General features: G+C 36.4%; 1 protein-coding gene across 1 annotated transcript in view; it reads right to left on the bottom strand.

Annotated features, from left to right (window-relative positions):
- Positions 1-17,707, bottom strand: part of SMC3 (structural maintenance of chromosomes 3) — a 30,200-nt gene extending 12,493 nt beyond the window's left edge. The window contains exons 1-14 of the mRNA XM_010983271.3: positions 17,566-17,707; positions 16,434-16,509; positions 11,370-11,408; positions 9,905-9,972; positions 8,471-8,542; positions 8,018-8,097; positions 7,668-7,746; positions 6,369-6,486; positions 5,212-5,387; positions 4,607-4,687; positions 4,213-4,377; positions 3,797-3,918; positions 2,579-2,792; positions 90-193 (exon numbers count right to left, since the gene is read on the bottom strand). Of these exons, the coding sequence (XP_010981573.1) occupies positions 90-193; positions 2,579-2,792; positions 3,797-3,918; positions 4,213-4,377; positions 4,607-4,687; positions 5,212-5,387; positions 6,369-6,486; positions 7,668-7,746; positions 8,018-8,097; positions 8,471-8,542; positions 9,905-9,972; positions 11,370-11,408; positions 16,434-16,509; positions 17,566-17,580 (1,409 nt within the window). The 5' untranslated portion in view covers positions 17,581-17,707. The remainder of the gene's footprint in view (positions 1-89; positions 194-2,578; positions 2,793-3,796; positions 3,919-4,212; positions 4,378-4,606; positions 4,688-5,211; positions 5,388-6,368; positions 6,487-7,667; positions 7,747-8,017; positions 8,098-8,470; positions 8,543-9,904; positions 9,973-11,369; positions 11,409-16,433; positions 16,510-17,565) is intronic.
- Positions 17,708-23,388: the final 5,681 nt, after the last annotated feature.

Raw genomic sequence — 23,388 nt, 5'->3', positions numbered from 1 at the left:
CAACAGCTAATTTATAACTTAAAGACCATCTAACAGCCAGTAACTAGCATTATTCAAAAATATTAAGGCACATTTTAGCCTATACTAACTTTCTCTCACTCTGTAATTCATCTTTCTTATTTTTTACTTCATAGTATTTTCTGTCCAGTTCTTCTACTCGAGCTTTGACTTCATTAAGATCCTGATCCAGTTTCTATGGAAACAAAAAATAATTCAAATTCAAATTTAAAATCCAATTTCATGTAAACTAACCCACAAACTAACCCACAATGACAGAAAGCAGACCAGATGTTGCCAAGGGATGGGGGAGGAGGAGAGGGAAGGAGAAGAGGGAGGGAGAAATTACTAAGGTGGGTATGGGAAACATTTTGGGGTGATGAACAGGCTTATCTTAATTGTGGTAATGGTTTAACAGGTATATACATATGTCAAAATAATTTGTTCACTAATGATCTAAAACTTACTTCTATAATACATACTTTAGAATTTCAGAAGAAAAAAATACATTAGTAAGTTCTCAAAACACTGCAGTGCATACTTTTCGTACTGCCCTCTCCCCAGAAGGTAAGTACAGAACACAGAAGATTTAGGAATATACTGAGAAGCAAAAGGTTGTTTTGCACAATATAATTAGCACTGTAAAATCATTTCTATCCAGTTTATAAAGGACAGAGTTCATCTTAACAAGTGGTCATTTTTATACCCTTAAGTGTGACTGAAATATTAAAAAAATAACTTCAACTTGAGAAACAACAAACAAAACCTCTCACTGGAAAATCTTGGCCAGTCACCAAGCTCTTTCAAAAAGGGCATCTGTTGAAATCGGTATTTCCATGAATTCAAGACAAAATGCTTTTTATTTAATTCAAGACAGGACTATAGCTATCTCAGAGAAAACTACACTAACAAATTCCCAAATAACTGACTACTTGGTTCAACTTCTTGTTTCCCATTTCCTCCATAAAATATCCTGACCAAAGCCCAAAGCACATTGGACTCTCAAGGCCAATATGCTGTCTGTTACTCCTGGTAACTTTTCCTACCAGTTGAGTTGCTTATGGTTACAGTCAGTTCTGTTTTCTCCCCACTATGTTTTTCTTTTGGAGAAACTGTGATTACATTAAATATTAGATAAACTGATGATATGAGTACAAGGAAGAGTTGTTTCTTTAAAAAACTGACTTAGTTTTGGATACATTCTAGGTAAGTCACTAAAAATTGGATTAAATGGGCAAATCAACTCTAAAAGATTAGGGGAAATAATATGTAATAATTAATACATAAGTGCATATATTAATAAAAAATATTTTATAATAGTAATTCAAAATGTCAAATCACAAAGTCAAGTAAACACTGAAAAGCTGGTCTAGATTAAAGGAGATAACAGACACATGACAACTAAATGCAATACATGATCTTAGACTGAATCCTGAATTCTGTTCTCATCCAACTTTAAGGAGAACTGTATTTACAAGTGTGGCTCATAAGAAGAAAGTCCCCTGGGAACTCCGATCACTACTCATATTCAAAACACTTTACATCAAAAGATTGGTACACAATCTGGTGGAGAATGCTAATAAGCGAGGCTATGCATGTGTAGGGGCTTGGGGTATATGGGATATCTTTTAATCTTCCGCTCAATTTTGCTGTGAACCCAAAGCTGCTCTAAAAAAAGAGTCTAAAATATAAAGGTCTGGTATATAAGCATACATTTATCTATTTAAAATTAAATACTTAAGATATATATATGTATGTTTATATACGTATAAATAATACATATAAATATTAAATGTAAAACATATATAAGTATACATGCTTAAGATTTTACGCTTTTAGTGTTTTTTTTGGATAAACCAACGATACCAACTGGTGCAGCTTTCATCGGGTAAGAAGGTTCCCTCTGGGCAGGTATATATATATATATATTCTCCTTACCCTATACCTGCCCTACTCACTCCCTTCTCATCACTTCCATCATCCTGTAATCACCTATATATTCCCACACACATCACTTAAGAAACCATTTTTCTCCCTTTTTCATTTTAAATAATGTAAAAATCTCTTACCCTGTAAGTGATGATTTTATCTTCTACTTCATTTTTTAAGAAAATGCTAACTAAACGTGCATGGTAAATGTTTTATTTAGAAAATGTTAAAAATCACCTATGCTTTAATTAAAAAATGCAGTAATAAAAATTCTGCAGTAAATTATTAAATTGACAGGAAATTACATTAGAATATAAGAATGGAAAAATTTTAAGTTACCAAAAAGTCATGTTTTAGACTTGCATCACATTAAAGTTAAGGACAGAGTTCAGATACATACTACTAATTCAAAAAAATGTATTTTAAAATATATTCAATCTACATGGATACTCAACAACACAGAAAAAAGTCTCCTTTAAAAAAGAGGACTACCATATGTATAATATTAGATTGCCCTGGTCTTTTCCAATCAAGTATCTGTCTTGAATATTTTAAGAGTAGCATGTAAACTATTTAAAAATAAAACTTAAAGAAACTGCACATGTTCACACTTTTCTGAAGGATTTCACAAAGCAGCTATAAAAGTTCTTACATTATACTGCTCCAGATTTTTCTCTTTATTTGCCTCAGTGTCCTCCAAATCCTTATGTATAGCAGCAATCTGTCTCTTCTTGTCATTAATAGCCTGATCTAAAGATTTGAGTTCCTTTTTAATCCACTTATCCCTTTCTTCTTTTGATGTAAACTGGCTTCCTCGACCCTGTTTTGCATAAAGGTCTGTTCTTTCCTGGGTAGCTTGGGCCAATCTACACAAGATAGAAGAGAAGGGATTGAAAAGGAGAATAGGAAACAATCAAGTTTAATTGTAACCAATACATCAAGAGTACATAGAGACAAGAGCCATTTTTAAAATTCAAAAAAAGGGAATTAAGTATCAAAAGTAACTATTATCTAATAGAGCTCCTAGGACTAGTTCTATATAACATTAATTTAACTTCAAAATCAGTTAAAGTCAGGTAAAACAGCCCATCCCCTAAGGATTTAAGGTCATTCCAGGTTGGGTTACTCAGTAAATCTAGACAGTTCTGCTACCCCATCTCAGGAATTTTAAGAAATTCTCCAACTATATTTAACCATATAAATATTTTCAACTCCTCACAGTAAGACACTATAAAAATTAAAAGGCAAGACAAAGACAGAGAAAACACTTAAAACATACAGAACAAATATTAATGCCCAGGTAACATAAAACAACCCTATAAACAGTAAGAAAAAAATCAGAAAACAAATGGGCAAAGGATATAAACAGGCAATTCATTAAAACGAATTTAAGTGGCATAAAAACATAATGTACTAAATTGTAAAGTCAGCAAATGTTAGCAAGTACAATCTGCAAATAGATACTAATGTCTATATGTTAGAAAAACACTTACTTAAAGAAGAAAGTGGCAGAATGAACATACAGGAGGATATGATTTGGGTAAAAAAAGAACAATCATCGAGCATGTTTTTAAAAGCCCAACAACACTTAGCTGTGTTATCTTAGACAAGTTATTGAACTTCTTAGAGTTTCAAGTTTGTTGAATTTATAGTGGGGATAATGTGGCTCTCCCATGGCTTTTGAGTAGAAAAAATAGGCAGTAATGCATACAGTAATGCTTGGCCCACACTAGTTGCTTAACATTGGCTATTACAATGGGCATTAAACTTATGCCCTTAATTACTGTACCTTTTTAACCTACAACTACTTAAGGTTCTACAGAGGAACCATGGAGAAAGTTAGAATTGTTGGTGAAAACAAATCCCAGACCTAGCAATTCCTCGCTCTTCTTTTTCTTTTACACTGTTGAATTTAGGTTCTGTTTCTGCCAGTTCTTTCTGCTTTTCTTCTATTTTTTCAAGCAGCTTCTGCCTTTCTTTTAGTAAGCGTTTCTGTAAATAAAGCAAGATAAGTAAAAATGCAATCCACTTAAAAACTTTTGCTTAATTTATAAGTCTAGCATAAAATATTTTGTTAAAAAAATCCATGAGAAAACTGATCTGCAACACAAAACTTTTAAATGTAAGTAACAAAGACAGTACTGAGTTGCAACTTGAATGCAAATTATTTTAATACGTCAGATTTTTTTACAAAAATTCAAACATGCACCCCTCTCACAGGACTGTCCTCTGCAGTTCCCACTCACTTGAACATGTATGTCTTTCATTTTTAGCATTTTAACTTACCCTCTGTTCACTATTGCCTGCCAATTCATCTTGTAAATCCTTGGCTTTAAGCTCTAACTTAGTCCTCTGCTTAATTTGTTCTTGTCTTTCAGCACTGAGCTGCTCCTTTTCTTCTTTCATGGCTGAAATTTTAGTTTTCAGTTCTCTAACTTGACGCTCAATATCCTATTCAAAAAGTATCAGACAAAAACAAGTCAGACAATTAGATGTACAACAGCAAAATCAAAACACCACTGGTCTGTCTCTTTTCCTTTCACTTATACTTTCAGTACTATTTTTTCTAATACTCAATCTCAGTGATGCCCCACTTGAAGTTACCAATCCATAATTCTGATACAGAAAGTTTACTGGGATCAAAAAGATGAGTTAATCTAAGGCTAGTTTATAACCTTACCTCCATTTTATCTCTTGCATCCTGCTGGGCATCTCTTAATTGTCTGGATTTTTCTCCACTAGTCTCTCGCTTAGCAGAAAGCTGGAAAAAAAAAAACCAAGCTATGATTTCTAACCCATTTTGTATTTGTTTCATATTTTGTAGTATCTAGCAAAAATTTTTAGTATCTGCTAAAATAAGCACTCATTTAAAAAAGTTTTTCCAAAAATAATTTTACTGGTTTTAAACAGAAAATGCCTAAAGTTTTCAGCATCACCTAGAACAAATTTTTGTACAAAATGTCAGCAATACTAACTACAAAATACACTTTAAAAAGCTAGAAAAGAAGTTCATAAAACTTTAAAGGTGGTTTCCTCTCACCCTGGTCTGCCTGACACCACCACCTGATTGTATTTCAGATGTAACTACAGCAAGGACCAGGTGGGTCTAGGCACGCTCTTTGGAGTAAACTGAAAGAGCAAATTTGCTGAGTAATTTAATTCACAAAGAGGTTTAAAAACTTAGAAGTTTGTATATAAAAATCACTGAAAAGTATAAATACAGTGTGAATTTAACACATTCCTAAAAATAAAATTTATCTGAAGTGGCAAAGGTAAATATTTTACCTCATCAAGTTTAGCACGAGTCTCGTTAAGTTCCTGATTGTAAATGGTATATTCCAGGGCTCGTCTCATTTTATCCCACTTCTGATACTGAGCTAGTTCTTCCTTTTCTTCCTCTAAGGTATGTAATCTCTCTTCAATGTATTTTAACAACTCATTGATTTTTTCCCGTTTGCCCTCTTAAAAAAAATGGAAAAGGCGTGAAGGAGTTCAATAAAATTTTTATGTAGTATCACTTCTCAAATATACCATGAGTTAACCTTAAGAACTACATCATTATTTCTTTGATATTACGTGGTAACTAAATCTAAGATACTAAAATGGCAATTAAGATGCTTCATTACGAAAAGCATCAAAGAACAGACTTACACATGGTTACACTGATTCTTTTACTATACACCTTTAAGTAAAGGCCTCAATTGAAGCTTCCTTTAAAAAGCCAGTGTGCCTTCTAATAACAAAAAAACAAAAAAACAAAACCTACTTAATACCACTGATGTCACTGATTCTCAATTTTTATAACAGCATTATTCTATAGCTATTATATACTAAATACCTACTATAGTCCAATTGTGGTGCTATTTTGCTCCCCTATTCACCACTACGAACCATAAAAAAGGATTTTACAGATGGGGAAGCTTTGGACCAGAGATCAAGTCTAAAGTCACAATATCAGGTAATTATTACTCAGATTTTGGACCCCAGGACTGTCTGACTGTAAGCCATGAGAGGACGTAGCACTTGAAAAGCAAAGTAGAGTTTCCATAATAAACGTACTAAGGAAGATTCTAAGTTCAAAGTATTACATTACTTGCTCCTGAACAACTTAAAACCTAATGCCAACTGATATTCCAAAAAAATTTTTTTTGAGGAATACATCCAAATTTGTTATCCGAACAAGGAGGAGGACATTAGAAGCACCAAAGAGATGACCTAGAAAAGCACTATTATCTCACACTGACAATTTCTTTATTCAAAGATATAAATTACGGAAATCTCAAACCTTGAACTGCCTGAAACTAATTTTCTCTCCATTCAGTACATAGGCAAAGTATCATACAATATACTCCCGAGAGTAGACAACTCCTTTCAAGTATCATAACACAATAAAAAAGTAATTCACAAGAAGAATAAATAAGGTAGAATCACATTTATTTTACCTGTTTCCTTCATTAAAGAGATGCTTTCTTCCTTTCGTTCATCATATACTCTAGTACCAGCTACTTCTCTTAATAGTTTTAGTCTCTGAGAATCTGGTGCTGTTGCCATCTGGTTGATCTAAGTTTTAGAAAACTAATTATTACAGAGCTGCAGACTGCTCTTTAAGAACTCTACCTTGAAAAGTATTCACATGCTCAGTTTTAAGAAAAGTATGAGTTTGCACTAGGAAAAGAGCAATGAACAAGACAGGTCTTGCCTGCAAAAAGCCTACATTCTAGTGGGGGAAAAAACCAGAAGTAAGCATACCATTTCAGTGTAACTGCTATGAGAAAAACCCATGTAGAATAAGAAAATAAAGCATAAAGAGTTGGGGTGACGACAATGCTCTTGTAGAAGAGGCAGTCATAGATAGCTCATTTGAAGTGACACACGAGCAAAAACTGAAATGATGTAAAGGGATCTATATGGAATTTGCGTCAGTTTAATTGTTCTTTCAAACCAGTCTCCTTTAAATAAATTTCTCTTATAAAGACAATCTTTTCAAAATCTTGTTCTTAAAGTGAAACACTATATTCTTCCTAATTAATTCTTCTGAATGCAAACTTTCCAACGCGTATCTAAAAAAGCCTCCAATATTAAATAACTAGGGGACATTTTAAAAAAATATCTCCCCAGTCCAAAACAGTGCAACAGAAAGCTATTAGGACACTGCATGGTATGTGCTAAGAGAAACAAATTATTTTAGATGTATATAGTTTAAAGTATATTAGGAAAGAGTAGAACAATCAGGTAAAGTATGTAACTCCTAAAAACTTTTAAGAATATAATCTGTATTACAGGAAAATAATATGTAGCATTATGGTAGATTTCTGGTAATGCACATTTTTTGGTCGTTTTAATTCTGTGATATACTAACAAGAGTATTAATTTTAGAAAGTAACTTTTTCAAACGTGATTTTTATGTTTCTATATTTTTAAAAAGGATCATGATTTCTACAAACCAAAAATGCCTTCCAGTACGGTGCACTTTGGTAAGTGATACAGATTACTAAGAAAACAAGATCCACTTAGACAACTCTGCTGAAATACTTTTATCCCACTACGGAATGGATCTGTTTTGTACTTTACGGCACATAAAAGGTAATACAAACTTCACTGCAAAATAAATCAATGAAAACAGAAGACAGTAAGATCCATTTTTGCTCTGACTTAACCACTAGACTCACACCAAATTCATCATTCAATGAAACTCAGAAAATAAACTCCATTAAAGAAAGATCAACAATATTTTTTTTTACCTTTCCTTGTTTAACAATATAATAAGGATTGCTTCGAGAAAAACCAGCACTTTCAAGGAGATTCATCACATCATTTTTCCTGTTGATAGACAATTATAATTTTTTTCAAATAAGTAACAATCCAACAATTAGCAAAAAAAGTACACTAACTCCTGAGTTAAGGAGCACAATGGAGTAGAACAGTCATTGATCATCTGTTTTATCAGTCTCAGAGACTCTTCTGATTCTCGTATTTAGTCTCTCAATATAGACTTGTTGAACATGAGGCAAATATGCCTCATATGAGGCAAGTTAAAAGAATACTTTTACTCTTTTGTAAAGAAACTACAAACATAAAGAAAAATGCTTACGTGACCATTTTCTTGTCTAAGAAATACTGATCCTTTTTGGCACCAATAACTCTTCGAAGTGAAACTTCTTCTTTATCAATCTAAGAAAAAAATGTAAAAGATCAAAGTTAAATTTAATAGTAAAAGTGGAAACTTTTTAGTTAATAAGGTCACCTTAGAGTCCCCACCAAAGCAATTATTTTGAAATTTCAATTATCTCACTAAAAATATGCCATGAATACTCAATTCTATGACAAAAATATTCTTTCCACAATACTTTGCATATTCTCATTTCTTTACCAGAATATTCATTATAACTTTAAGACAAAATTACCATGTAAGCCGTATAGCTATTTTAGTATAAATTATAAAAGCCTAAGTACAGCTATAAATAAATGTTTCAAAGCAGGAAAAAAATCAGCTGCACCACTAAACTCTCAACATTATTACTGAAAAGAAAAAGCAGTTACTCACTGGCAACCGGTTGTCTGAATTGTCAAAAATAATCTCCACAAAAGCAGAAATAACACGAGGACCAGTACCCTCCTAAAACATGAGAAAAATAAATGTGTCATTTAAGTGGTATTTTCATATTCTTTACCTACTTTTAAAGTTAAGTCCACAGTAACAAGTCTGATTCAACAGAGAAAAATTTGTCATACTAGTATATATTCTTTTGGCAAAACAGCAGACACTAGATTAGGATAACACTATGCAATCAATAATATTTGATTCTGAATTTAAAAAATGAGAACTATACAAGTGATATCAACGTTAGATGTACTTAGGTCTTGTTCTGCAGACCACTGTATTAGAACACAAGACTCCACAGCACCCAATTCTACCTATTTGCTAATATAAAAAACATTCTGAGGCTTTTCTCTTATAGACCCATCTTAATGCTAGAAAGAAACCCTAACAAATCATGTAATTGCTGAAACTGTCTTTTTAAACTACAAAACTCTATGTAGTTTTAAATCTGCTGTGAAAACATATACATTTAATATGTGTCACATTTGACCAATGTGTGACACAACTTACACACCAAGCCCAAATAATTTCTAGATTCTGAAAAATGTTATTATGTAGTAGTTCAATACAATGAAGAATGATACTTAAAGAAATTACTCTTTCCATGCCAATCTGAGAAATCTAAAAGGAGATTTTTCTATAGGGAATCAATCCTGATTACTGGACTAAAAATTCAAATCTAAGAGTGGTGGGAAAAACGAAGATAATGCTTAAAAAAAGAACTTTCTAAGTGTAAGAGACATTTCTGAAATACATTGAGGAATCTCACTGTCTGGGCTTAATTACGAGCCATATTTAAACCTAAGAAAGATAAACTCTATCATTTTATCATAGCTTTTTATAATTTCTTATCCTAAAACTAGTTTATCTTTCATAATTATCTAATGATAAAGTCTACTAACTTTCACTACTACAAATACACTGTCTTTCATATGGAAAATGATGTAACCATTTAAGTACAAATATGGCTAAAAATAACTTAATGTTGATTAGTTTGTAATGCTTGCTTTTCTATGCTGCCAATTAACTTCTGATTCTGAGTCTCAAAGTTTCTAATCCCCAACCTAACTCTTCTTTCTCCTCAGCAAACCTGCTTCTAGTACCTGACCAGCCCATACTCTTAATAATGAATTTATATTTATATGGAAGACATATACATCTATAGGGAAATCCTACAAATTTCTTACCATTATATAAAAAGTAAGCCTTTATCCTGCATTAATATAGTATGATAAATTTCAAAGCAGAACACACGTAAGAGATAGACTGTCGTGTTCACAACTTAATCTGAAACTTGAACAAATAATTTTACCAGAACTGACAATGTATTTTCAGAAGTATATACTATCAATAACATCTTAGAGCAGTCTCACTCACATGCAACAAAGCCAATCGCTGTTCTGGACGAAGATGACTAAATTCATCACTGAGAACAAACTGAATTGCTAGAAATACAAAAACAATTATTAGTACAATTTAAAAAAGTATTTATGCCTTTTTCATAATTTCCCATACCTTCACAGAATATAGTATATCAGGTAATGAACAATGCAGATAAAGTAGATTACCTGTTCCATATAGAAAAAAGAATGAAGAAAATTTGCCTGTACTTTAGACTAATCAGCTAAGAAATGATATTAGAAAACTCTTGTTTCCACTGAAACATTTAAGGTAAGAAAATAAAAAAAAAAAAAAAACCAAAACACTGAGTTACATGAAGAGGCAAGCAGTACTAAGGTCTACCTTTTGGTCAAAGTATACACTGGTTAGGTTTCACACCGTATTTGCTTTTACCCACTACACATAAATGATATGAATTAAAATATTTAACAAAATAGGATATATTCCTATAATATCCTTAATTGGATACTTCATCAAAAGAAACAGAACTAAGTAGGAGTAATGGACAATGTTTCAGATTTCCACTTTCTCCTGCAGAATTTACACTACCTGTCTTCCGTAAGCAGCAGCCATTCCTACTTTCATATAGAGTGCCTAAGTGGACAACCGTGCCCTAGAAGAGGAACTCTTTACTCAACTGTTCTATTTCCAGTCCACCCAAGAGACCTTTGATACTTTAAGAGTGTGTGTATATGAATGTGTTTGCTGAGGGTGGAGGTGGGGATTGGTTTTCTTTTATTATCACCTTGGAGGGGACAAATTCAAGCTGCCCTCATCACCCCCAGAGATTATGAAATACTTCCACTCCAATCCTACTGTCTCACTATTCCCAAATTACAATCACTGATGGGGTACAGAGGATCCTTTTGATCTGTGAGCACATAAGGAATAGAACCTTTGCTATTACTAAACCCCGCTTTCCCTCAAGCACTACTCAACTAAGAGGTTCAAAATTTTTTCAACCTACTCCTTCTATGGTCCAATACTGTTAAAATATTTTTTCTCCCCAAAGGATTTGTTAAGAGGCATTTCTATTCTTAAATGCATTTTATCTTTAAAGACAATTTTCAAAGCCCTATTTACTATCTTCAAACTGACAACGGTCTCCATGGAGTCTATAAAGTTTTTATACTCCTTCATCTTTTATTAAAATAATTGATTTAAATAAAGCCAATAAGCCATTTTCCAAAATAATATTAACTATTCCCCTCCCCTCCACTCCCATCTGTTCGCATTTACAACATTTATATACTGCACTCAAGTTTAGAAAGTACTTCCATATATATTATTTCATTTGATTCTTACACTCTAAATCCTCTCCATTAAACTGCAACCCTGTTTGAAGAAGTATTTCTTGTGCTTCATGCAGACACAACCTCAGATAAACTGCCTTAAGATATCTAGGGCTTACTATATTTAGAATTCAAAAAACAATACCTACCATAAAAAAAGTTACTTTTTCCAGATCCATTTCTGCCCACTATAAAATATCCAAAAGTACATGTTATTTTGTATAAAAAACAATAAAATAAAACTTTACTGAAAGTATTAAAAAAAATAAAATCCAGTTTTCTAACATAACATCTTAAAAACTGAAATTAAATACAACAGAACAGTGAACAAAAAAACATAGACAGCTTTAATTAGTAAATGAGTACAATTTTTATATAGACTTCAGATAGCCTTTTTCTTAAAGAAATTTATTCTTCTTCTGTTCTTTCCCAATAGTTTAGTTAATAGGTATAACTATACTACCTGGTTTTCATAATTTATAATCACTACAATGAACATGTAATTCTATATTAATTGTATATAGTATTTTTAACAATTTAAAGATTCGTATATGCTAAAATTTTAAAATACTTAAATAACCATTTTAAATTCGCAAACCATTTCCATGTTAAAATGTTTCTGATCAGCCCTATACATCACGTATAGTCTCTTATAATCACAAAAATATAGACAACTATAAGGCACTTGTTTTTACTATGTGAATTCAGAAATAAACAATTCTATACATAAAAGGATATCAGATGTTTCAGATTTAATGAATTCATTTGAACTTTCTCATTTAGCAAAAATTTCATTGTTGAGTAATGAGTAACCATGCCAATCTCTCTCAGTCTTGGCCAATATCCTTAACAAATTAGCCCCAAAGCTATCACCTTTAATCCAAAGTAAATTCTAAAGAGATGAAACAGTAATCAAGTGCTTTAAAAAAAAAAAAAAAAAGGGATATACAGACAAAGAGGCCAGCTTGAAGGGGGCTTCCACTGGCTAAATTTAGGACAATCTGAGCACTAAAATAATTAGATGAATTATAAATTAGTGCTGGGGGTGGATAATCCATGCATCCATCCTAATAATAAAAAGATAAACAAACAGCCAAGGAGGGATAGCTCTTGCTTACAGTAGAATACCAAGTGATAAATGTGAAAGGAATGCTGGAATGGAAAATTATCATTCTGTAACTATCAGAATAAAGGCAAGAATTATCAATGGATGCTAAACCTAGGGAGGAATTTTAATAAGGAGCACAATATTTGCATGGTCCAAAAGTGTCTCCCTATCCACATATTTACTAATTGCAAAGGAAAAAAACACTAACTATACAGTGGAAAAATTGGACACAACCTTTACTGGCTGATCAGAAGTAACATCATCAATAAGAAGTAGATGGATATCATCTGCCTCCAAATGTAAAACTCTGACAAGGACACATCATTTACATAGTATTTTCCAAAAATAACATTATAAAAGACAAAAGAAAAAGAAAGGCTATGGAAATGACCCAGATTAAAGGAGACTAAAGAGACAAGACAACTAAATGCAATACCTAATCCTAAATTAGATCCTGTATTAATGGAGAAAAATGCTCCAAAGAACATTTCTGGGTCAATGAACATAACTGGAAAATAAATAACAGATTATTTTCTTGGATGTTAAATTTACTGAAATTGGTAACTATAATGTAATTATAAAAAATATCTCATTCTTAGAAAGTACACATTGAAGTCATAAGTAAAGGAACACGATGTACATAACTAACTCTAAAAAAAGTGACAGTGAGTGCAAATGATAAAGCAAGTGGGGAAATGTTAATAGTAAGTAGATATGTATAAAAGATATGGGTATTCTCTGTACTGTTCTTATCCATGCAACTATTCTGTAAACTTAAAATTATCACTAAATAAAAGTTTAAAAACATAATTTATCATTAAAAGAATGATGGAAATAGTTCAAACCATAATCCACTCATAAATAACTGAAAAATTTATAATTTCCCTTTAAGAATTACTCCTACCCACATAGTGGAATACTACATAGCAATTTTAAGGATGTTGAATATTTAATGATAAAGATAGTCAAGTTTATTCTGAAGGAGGAAAAAAATAGCTGATTATCAACAGATTAGTACAAATCAATTTTTATTTAAAAAGGCATACTTATATTGACATACACAAAAACTGGAGAATTATTGAGATAGACCCAGTTTATACATGTCCCCAGATTCACCTACCCCAACCCAGGCTTTGGCTGCCTGTCAATATAGAGGCTGGTCTCCCAATACCTCAGGTTGTTTCAGCCTATCCTGGGGTGCATTCAGATCTGTGAAAACCCAAATAAGATTATAGTTTCCCAACCACTTCTAGGGGGTTAGTCCCCAGAGTAACACAATTCAAAAGCATGGGAGAAACCAATGCCCTATGTGGTAAATGTTCACCAAAGAGAGACAAGGACCAGAATATAAAACCCTCTCCATTCCTCTCCCATTTGAGCTTTCAAGGGTGTGGTGGGTTCACAAAGTCTGTCTGGATGTTACTCAGTGTGACCACAAACCAGCTGTATCTTCTTTATAAAGCTATGACTTTCCCCTCACCCTTGCCCTCAGACTGCACCCTCCTATTAAAGCTGTAGCAGCTAAACAGGCCTCGGGCTCTGTTTTCTAGGAAACTAGGGCTAATACAAGTTAATATTAAGAATGGGTATCTCTGAGTATTTTAATTTTTGTTCCTTTTATGTTTTATGCTCTTCCATAATGTTCTATAACTTCGTATTTATTTCTTTTGCTCGAAGACTAGAAAAAAGGTAACTTTAAAAAAGTATATGGGCCCACTGTGGCCTATAGCAAGTGTAACTTTTCCCTTGTTCTTCACCTGGGTGGTCACATAGGCACCCCTCATCTGACTGGCCCGCTGTTGTCTATGGCAGTGTACCCCTAATAAACTTCTTTTCTAGTCTCGTACTTTATGTCTGGTAAATTGTTTTACCAATCCTTATGTCACTGGCTCACCGACCAGCTGCCTTGTTGTGCCCACAACAGTTTTGACATTTAAATATCATTCAAACATCCAAATATCAGCACATGAGATATCTGCCTTCAAATCTTATTTTTTTTTAAGGGTCAAAATCACTCAAAGTGGTACTCTTTCTCACGATATTTTTAGGATCAATCTCAGTCTATACTACTTTTGCTCTTTCTTACATGATTAAGGGACCTGTTTTTAAAACATGTTAAACTAATAAAATCATTTTATGTTTTGTTTTTCCGTTAAACAAAAGAAAGAACACAACTTCCTTTGAAACTGTGAATATTAACAATCCTAATGTTGCGACCAAAGTAGTAAAACAGCTAAAACAAAAATACTTGATAGGACCTACATAAATAATTTAACCATCCTAGGTAATAATGGCCATCATTTTACAGCTTATTTATAAAATGACAGTCAGTCCTCTCAATCGCAAATCCCCTGGGTTCCATACCCGGGATTTAATCAACCAAAGGCTGAAAATATTTGGGGGGAGGGGGAGATTTCCAGAAAGTTCCAAAAAGCAAAACTGGAACACTGTGCCAGACACAAGTGGGCAACATTTACATTGTACTTGTAACTATTTACATATCATTTATGTAGTATTATCAGCCATCTAGAGACATGCTCAGGTTATACGCAAAAGACTAAGCTTTTATAACAAGTTTTATACAAGGGAAGGAGCATTCCCCAGATACCCAGGGACACTTGTATACAACTGATACATTAAGATATTTATCCACTTTTAACTTGTAAGTTAAGGAAATAATATAAATCTAGTAATTATTCATTTTTCTTCATTTCTAAAGATTTTCTTCTTGATAAAAAAGAAAACTCCAGTACAATCAAGCTACCTAACGGCACACCAATTCAATTAATGATTCTTAAGTAGGTAAGGCAAGGGAAAAGTGTTTTATTTATTCCCAACTACAAGGTTGCAACTGATGTACAGATGGCAGGTTTTTTTCTTGCCCTCAATTTAAAATTTTTATTATTTATTTCATAATAAAGTACACCTCTGGAAAGTTCTCTGGGACCATCAGCATTCAGTGTTCAGCTTTTACTGATTTCTGTATGAATCTTACCTCACTCCATGCCATGGACTGGATTGTGTTCCACCCCCCAAATTCTTATGTTGAAGCCCTAAACTCCTATGTGAAGCTTTTTAGAGATGGGGGCCTTTGAGAGGTAACGAACAGGAGGTTAGGAGGGTGGGGCTCCAGGGTGGGATTAATGCTCTCATAAGAGGGAAAGGAAGAGGCTCAAACAAAGGTCTTGTGCGCATGATGGAGAGGGAGGCCTCCAGAATAGTGAAAAAATAAATCCCTGTTGTTTAAGCCACCTAGTCTGACATTTTGTTACAACAGACCTAGCTGACTAATACCAATATACCCTCTAAGGAGCACACTGTGCAGCATAACTCTATGTAAATAGCACATTCTATGCTTTTCTGATGTCTAGAAGCACTCGCTTCATCTATCCTTTAAAAACTCAGCAGAATGTCAGAAAACAATTTTACTGGTTGCATCAGCAAAATGGAAGCCCATAAATGAAATATTATATTGTAAGGCAATCACCACTACCCCCTTATCCTAACACAATTGCTTTCTCATTTAACCTTTCCAACAGCTGAGATGTGTATCATTATCTCCACTTTACAAATGAGAAAACTGAAGCACCTAAGGCAGTAAAGTTTGGAAAAGATTACATGGCAAAACTGGGATTTGAACCCCATTCCACTATGCTCGTTTATGCTCTTCCCACCAAGCTGTGTGGTCTGTCCTTAGACATTATGATAGGACAAAAAAATCTGAGAACAATCTAATTTGTGAATAAAAAATGGTCATCTTTGAAATTAGGCAATAGTGACCATTTTAACTAGGAAATGGCATACCAAGAATAACTGAAGTGCTAAATTCAGTGTCATTCACTATAAACTTAGAGCTATTAAAACACATACAAGGCTACTCAAATAAAAATGAGTAATTTACGATTATCTTATCCAAGTATTTTAAATGTATAAAGCAAGCAATTTCATCAGTGCAGATAAAAGGCAGAAAAGTAATTTTATATAAAAAATACACATAAACTTATGTAATATTAAAAAACAATTCCTGTCTCCTTAAGCCTAAATACAGGCAGAATTTAAAAGGCTGCATAGACATAAGTCTGACTACTAAACCAAGAACACTTACCAATAACATTATGTTTTGAACTGAAGGGGTCTACAATTGTTTGATCTCTGTAACTTCGAAAACCCTGGATAATAACCTAATAAATAAAAGAGACTTTTCAGAACACACCCAAAAATAAATAACTTCCAAACTAACATTTTCCTTTAGCACTCCTTCCTTTTCTGGTTTCTCATTTAATGCAAGATAAAAAAAGTGTCCACTTCATAGAAGAAAAACTTATTTTGGAAAGGGGTGACTAAAAAATCTTCTAAAACTAGCCCGTTTATCAACAACCATTGCCAGTGTTCCTTTTTTTTTTTTTTAGAAGTCCTAATTAGTAAGCTGTTAGGGAATTCTCAAAAATCAAGTACACTGTACAACGTTCGTTGGAACACTAACCATTTCAGGGCTATAGTAAAAGTGTATTAAGTGTGCAGAATGGCCGCAGCTTTCCTGGGCGCCCCTTTCAGTCACCTCCGGCCAGCCAAAAAGAGCTGCCGTTCCAGGAGAGGAGTGCTTAGAGTCCCACACTTCGAGCACAGAAACTTCGCAAAGAGCGTGAATGGGCTCATCTTTGGGGCGGACTCCAGCGCGGGAAGACCATTTTGACAGACATAAACAACGGAACGAGGAGGCGCTACACACTGCTGGAAGGAGGAGCCCTTTCACTTCTCCGGTAAGTCAGAAAGGAGGCGGCCCCCGGTTAGGCTGACACCCCAGGCTGTATCCCCAGGGCGCCCCCGGGCCGGGGAGACCCCCTATCCCGGCACACTCCACGCAGAAGGCCTGCACGAGGGTCCCCAGCCAGGCAGGCCAACGCCGCTCCTGCCCCGCCGGGCCCCCGCGCCTCCGGCCTCTCCTGCCTCGACCCACCCGGGAAGGCCCGGCCCCTCCAAAAGGTACGCCCCGCCGGCCCCTCCACCCCTCTCCCCTCAGACTGGCGCCCTGCGGAGGTGCCCGGGTGCAGAGAGGCGTCCCAATTCTCTGCGGCGCCCGCGCTCGCGGACCGGGGCCTCTCCCCTCCCCCACACCCCCGGCCAGCCCCGCGCCCACCCTGCGGCGAGAAGAGGCCGCGGGGCGCGCCGCGACACCCCTGCCTCAGGGAGCGGTCCTCGCGGGCCTGTGACGCGTGGAAGGGACGCATAGGCCTTACCTGCTTTATGTACATGGTTCCGCGCCACTAGCCGGGAGAAGGCCTCCCCCGCGAGAAGCAACAGAGCGGCCGCGGGGTCAGGTGAGGCGCCTAGGAGACCCCTCCCCCCAAAGCGCCGCTCGCTCCCCTCCAGCCAAACAAAATGGCGGCGCCCGTGGAGGCGGAGTCCGCGCCTCGGACGGAACCACCCTCGCGGCCCCGAGGAGCGTAGGGGGAGTCAGGGGACGGTTTGCTCATTGTTTTGGGCGAAAGGAGCCCCTACGATATCTTTAGGTGAATTTCACTTGATTCCTCAATTTTTACATGAACTTTTCCTGAGACTTAGTCTGAAGCTTCATTCAGAAAAGCCTTGACCGTGAGGTTGGCCCGTATTCCCTCCGAGTGCGGAGCCAATGGTTGCGGCCACAAGGTGGGGTAGGTTCGGCGCCAAAGCCAAGAGTGAGAGGCTAAGGGCCAGTAGTGGTGCGGGCCGGGAGTCACGTGGTCTCGGGCTGTTTAAAATTGCGGAGCCCGCGCGGGCGGCGTCTGTCTGCGAACCCGCGGAATACTGGGCCTGCTGGAGGAATTCGGTGTGCGGAATCCCTGTTCCTCCATTATTTTCTCTCTGTTTAGGGACTATTAGAAATTTAGAACGGCCCCCACTGGCTCCGGACCGCGCACTCGCAGGACAGCCCCAGATGGACTTGATGCTCGAAAATTAGTTTTAATAATGTCATAATTAATACCCTGGGAGCTGTTACTGTTCTGCGGTTTGCTATAAAGCTAGGCAGACTTGGACAACTGCAACAAAAAGATTTAGATAAGATTAATAGCTCCCTACACCCCTCCCCCCCGTTTTTAATAACAACCTAAAAGATAAACTAGGTGCTAGTGGTAGCCCTGGGTGTATCTGATCTGCTTTCAGTCGTAGGGGAAAAGCATTTGGTTAGAGATCGCAGCTCTGGACCGCTGTAAAAATACCTGCCATTCAATAGCATTCAAGTTGGTGGATCGTCGCCACTCTTCCCGCTGCCATGGGCAGTTCCATCCTTAATTATTCCTGCACTAAACTCTTTCTAATAGCCTCCTAACTTCTCTGTCAGCACCTCTTAGTGCTGGCAGAATTCTTTATCAAACCCCAATCAAATTCTATTCAGTCTTGGCTTAAAAAACAAGACTCTTTGAACGTTTCTCTGGGATTAGCATTTCCTTGCTGTTCATTCCTATTTGGATTAATTATTGGATTATTAATATTGAAGTTTTAAGCCTCCATTTACTAGCCTATAAAATGACGGTGATGGAACTACTTCATATTTAGAATTAAAAACCAATGTATAAGACAATTCAATTTACCTAAATTGTATAGGTATGTAGATGAAAGTATGGTCACCAGAACGTTTATGATGGTCTTCGCAGTGATGAGATTCTTACTTTCTCAGACGTATTAAATGAATATTATACAGTTTGTATAATTTATACAGGCAAAAAAAAAAAAAAGTAAAGATTGACAAAAACCTAAAATATAAAAAAGGTGATTTTGAGAGTTTAACATGCCTGTCTTAATTATATTTATGTATTTATTGTCTGTCTCTACTACAATATAAATCTAACAGAAGGGATTTTATCTTGATTCTATTTCTTTAGTAACTTGTCCCTAGAAAGTACTTAATAATTACTTAATGAAAAATTCAGGAAAGCAAACTACTTATTACAGTTCCTGGCTCATTTATGCTCACTACTGGTACTTAAAGACTTCCCATGGCCCCATCTCACCCACCTCCCGTTATGGCAGTATCAAAACATAGACACACAACAATCATAATCCTTTACGTTTGTGTAACTTTTTACCAGGTTCAAAGGCTGTGAGTATGATCTCCCTTGCATTTTTCTCACTATGAAGTTGTGAGGAACAAGAGTGCTTATTACTTCACATTAGGCTAGAAGCTCAGGGGTCTTATGCTGACTCCATGTTACAAATTTTGCAACTTGGGGACACACCATTTTATTGCATGACCTTAGTTTTCCTGTAATTAAAATGGTAGCACTTTTGCCCTCCAGGTACAAAGACTGCTTCAACAGAGAGTAGTGAACAAGCAAACAAACAAAAAATAAATAAATTTTAAACAGCAACAGAAAAACCAGTGTTGTGCATGAATATGCTGGACTTCAGGAGTCCCTTGTCACATCCCAGCTCTTCCATTTGCTAATTATATGACCTGGGAAAGATTAATATTTTGGAACCCCTGTTTCCTCATCTATAAAATGGGGGTGATAAAGTTACATACTAAAACTTCTGTGCAGATAAATTAAGATGATTTATGTGAAACAAGAGATAATATTAGCTATTCTGGTTCATAGTTGATATCCAAGCTCGTATCCAGCATGTCCCTGGGAAAAGACAACAAACAGTTAAACTGAAAGGTCAAAACACCAGAGGAGAACTGACCAATGTTTCTGGGACCCCCTCATCATTCACTGAATGGATGTTTACTGAGCATCTCTGGCATGAGTATGTCTTACCAGTGTCAGGAAGAAATAAAACTTTTCCTATACTCTCTTAAGAAATAGGGGATCTTGGAATTGAACAGATTAACAACAACAACAACAACAACAACAACAACAACAACAAACATTTCAATCACGTATGTACAGGAGTTCACAAAGAAATTTGATTCAAGGGGGTGGTTAGAATTTGGAGTTGATATACCACTTTAATAGATGAAGGGGAGAAGGACACTAAAGGGAAAACAAATTATTAGAAGTGGGTAAGAGGGAGAGAAAGAGCACTTCAAGGGAAAACAAATGACTTTTTGGGCCTTTAGGAGAACTGGTGGGAGGAGATATGCTAGTTTTTGTGACATTGTTTGGGTGTTAACCTCAGTGAGGAGAATCAGATTTCTTTGGATATTCTCAGGGAGTGGACTGACAACTGAGTTATTTTGAGCTCTTGGGAGGCAGATAAGAGATTTCAGGAACTCAAGTACTCAAAGGTCAAAATAACTTTTATGCCATAGTGGCGGATTCTGGACCCCTTCAGGAGGGCATCCAGAGTACACTTGCTGCTTCCTCTGACCCAGGTCTGAGGGACATGGACCAGCATCATATTCTGCTCAGTGATGAGAGGATTGAAGACTCCACATTATATTATGATAGGGAGCAGAAGAGATAACATGGCGCTAGGGTATTAAGACCTTGAGTGTGAATTGCTGCAGGCACCATGGGATGCTCTACTCCTTCCAGAAGAAGATTAGAAAGAATGCATTTTGCCGGATAATAGGTCTACAATAAGTGCCAATCTGAGTTGATCTCTTCTATTAAGGATCCCACATCCAGCCCTGCAGCTGAGTTACCTCTTGCTTAAGTGCTGTTAGTCCACTGTCTGTTGGGATCAATCTGGTTTTTGCAAGGACCTAACTGGTGAATTAAATGAGGATTTAATAAGGACCACCACCTCTCATCCTTTAAACGTTTTGAGACTGGCACTCATCTCCACCATCCAGCGCAAGATGTGGTACTGCCTCTAGTTTACTATCTTGGTTGGACTTAAGGCAATTTTAGGGAATTCCACTTGCCCTCTCTTAGTGTAATGGCTCTTCATTCACAGATCTGGAAACCAGTGTGGGATTGTTACCTGAAAACTGGGCTTGCCACTTGATGGGTGTCAAGCCAAAAGGCACAACCAAGGCAAAGATCGAGAGAAGGAGGGACTTATTACTTGCAGCAAGTAAGGAGAACACCGGGGATCTTTCCCAAAGTAGTGTCTCCCCAAACAGCAAAACTGGGGAAGTTTTAAGGTGAGGGTACATGTTTATTTATAAAAGGGCTTGGGCAGTGTATGCATATTCAAGAAGGGGCTTACTCAGGGGAAAATTCAGCATAGAATTGGGGCAAAAGACAACAGAGTCCAAGCGTTAGTTGATTGAAGTCACGAGCGTTAGAAAAAGTCAGCATCATCATCCGTTAGGGTCCAGTTGATCTGGTGGTTGAGGCTTTGAAGAGAGCTTAAGTTTTGCAAAACAGCTCAAGAAAGTACTTCTAATCTTTACCATTGAAGCAGAACTGGTAGTCTTTACAGCTGATTTATTATCCTTGCTATTACTTCTCTTGTTGGATAACAGTCTTTTGTTCTTTTGTTCCCTTAAGAACATTGTTACTGGGACCTGTTCAAGGGCAAGCTTTGTGGCCAGGCTTAGATCAAAAACAGCTTAGGCCTAAAATGGCATCTCTTTATCAGGTTCTTTTCCTTTGGGGGCCCCGTACCCTGTCTGCTTACAGGATTTCTGTCAGTTGCTAAGGATATCTTTCGTGATCGTGCACTCATGGGCCAGGGAAATGACCAAAAGGGTGAGTTTGTAGACCCATTGCAACCCATGTTAAACAAACATGGACCAGGACTTCATTTATCAGCTGGTCTCTGTACACTCAACTCTATCAGGGGAGCCAGAAACATGTTTGAGCTCTCAGACATCAGTGTCAACTCAGATCCTGTCTAATGGTGTTGTGGAACCCCAGGGAGGCCAAACAAACAAAATGTTGGTATTTGGAGCACAGAAAGGTTTATTTGTAAGGGCTGAGCAAGAAGAACGGGGCAGCTTGTGCTCAAAAATTCAAACTCCTCAGTGGTTTTCTGGGAAGAGTTTTTATAGAAAAATATGGGGGGAGGGCTGCAGGGTGTGTGACCTTCCTCTGATTGGTTAGTGATGTGGTAACAGAGTGGTGTTCCAGGAATCTCAAATCATCACCCTTCCGGTTCCAGCCAATTTGGGGTCCATTGCTTGTGCTTAGTCTTAAATTATCATTCTCGACCTGAGTGGGAGCCTTAGTTCGTATAGAACTCAGATGTATATCAGATTATTGTGTAGATCCCTTGAGAAGGACCCAGGACCCTGCCCCATGGCTGCACTATTGTTTCTTGACTACTCTTCCTTTGTTTCTGCATTTTCTCACTCCCCTAATTAGTAACTGTTTGAATCTGCCCTTTGGAACTCATATGTCTACAAGGTCTAAGCCTTTTTCCTACAAACAAGAAACTAGGGACATGGAAAGACTCACAGGGTCCTGCCTGGTTTTAATAGCCTTCAAAAGATCTGGCTCTTGCCTTTTTCCGAGATTCAGTGACTCTGATAACTTTCCAGGTTAGATTGGAGGAATAGATACTGAATATACTTAAGGGAGGAATGTACCTTGCTCAGGACCCAGCCCCCTATTCAGTTGATGGGTGGTGGTGTGAGACTTGGCTAACTTCTAGAAACTGGGTGAGGGGTTGTGATGTTCCATTGTTCACTCGTTTGTAAGTGAAGCTCTGCCATCACTGGCTGCTCATCTGTCTCACTCCTAGGAACAACATGCTCTAATGGCTATAGCCACAGACCGCTGTGTTCATAGACTTAAACATAAGAGCTGAAAGTAGAAAATCCTAGGTGAAAACACAGGAGTAAATCTTTGTGACCATGGATTAGGCAATGGTTTCATAAATATGACACTAGAAGTACAAGTGACAAAAGAAAAAGTAGATAAATTATACTTTATCAAAACCTTTTATGCATCAAAAGAAGTAAAACTAGAAGCCACAGACTGACAGAAAATATTTGTGAATTATATATTTGACAAGGGACTTATATCCAAAATATATAAAGATTCTTACAATAACAACAATAACAACAAAAAGACATAACTCAATTTAAAAATGGGCAAAGGGATTTTAGTACACATTTTCCCAAATGGTCAGTAAACTTACGAAAAGATTCTCACTATCATTAGTCACAATCAGATACCACTTCACATCCACTAGGATAGCAAAAATAAAAAAGACAGACAATAACAGGTGTTAGCTAGGATATGGGG

The sequence above is a fragment of the Camelus dromedarius genome, chromosome 8 (assembly GCF_036321535.1).
Source record: "Camelus dromedarius isolate mCamDro1 chromosome 8, mCamDro1.pat, whole genome shotgun sequence".
NCBI lineage: Eukaryota > Metazoa > Chordata > Mammalia > Artiodactyla > Camelidae > Camelus > Camelus dromedarius.
Note: the sequence above shows the minus strand (reverse complement) of the source record. Positions and strands in the feature narration are given on the sequence as shown.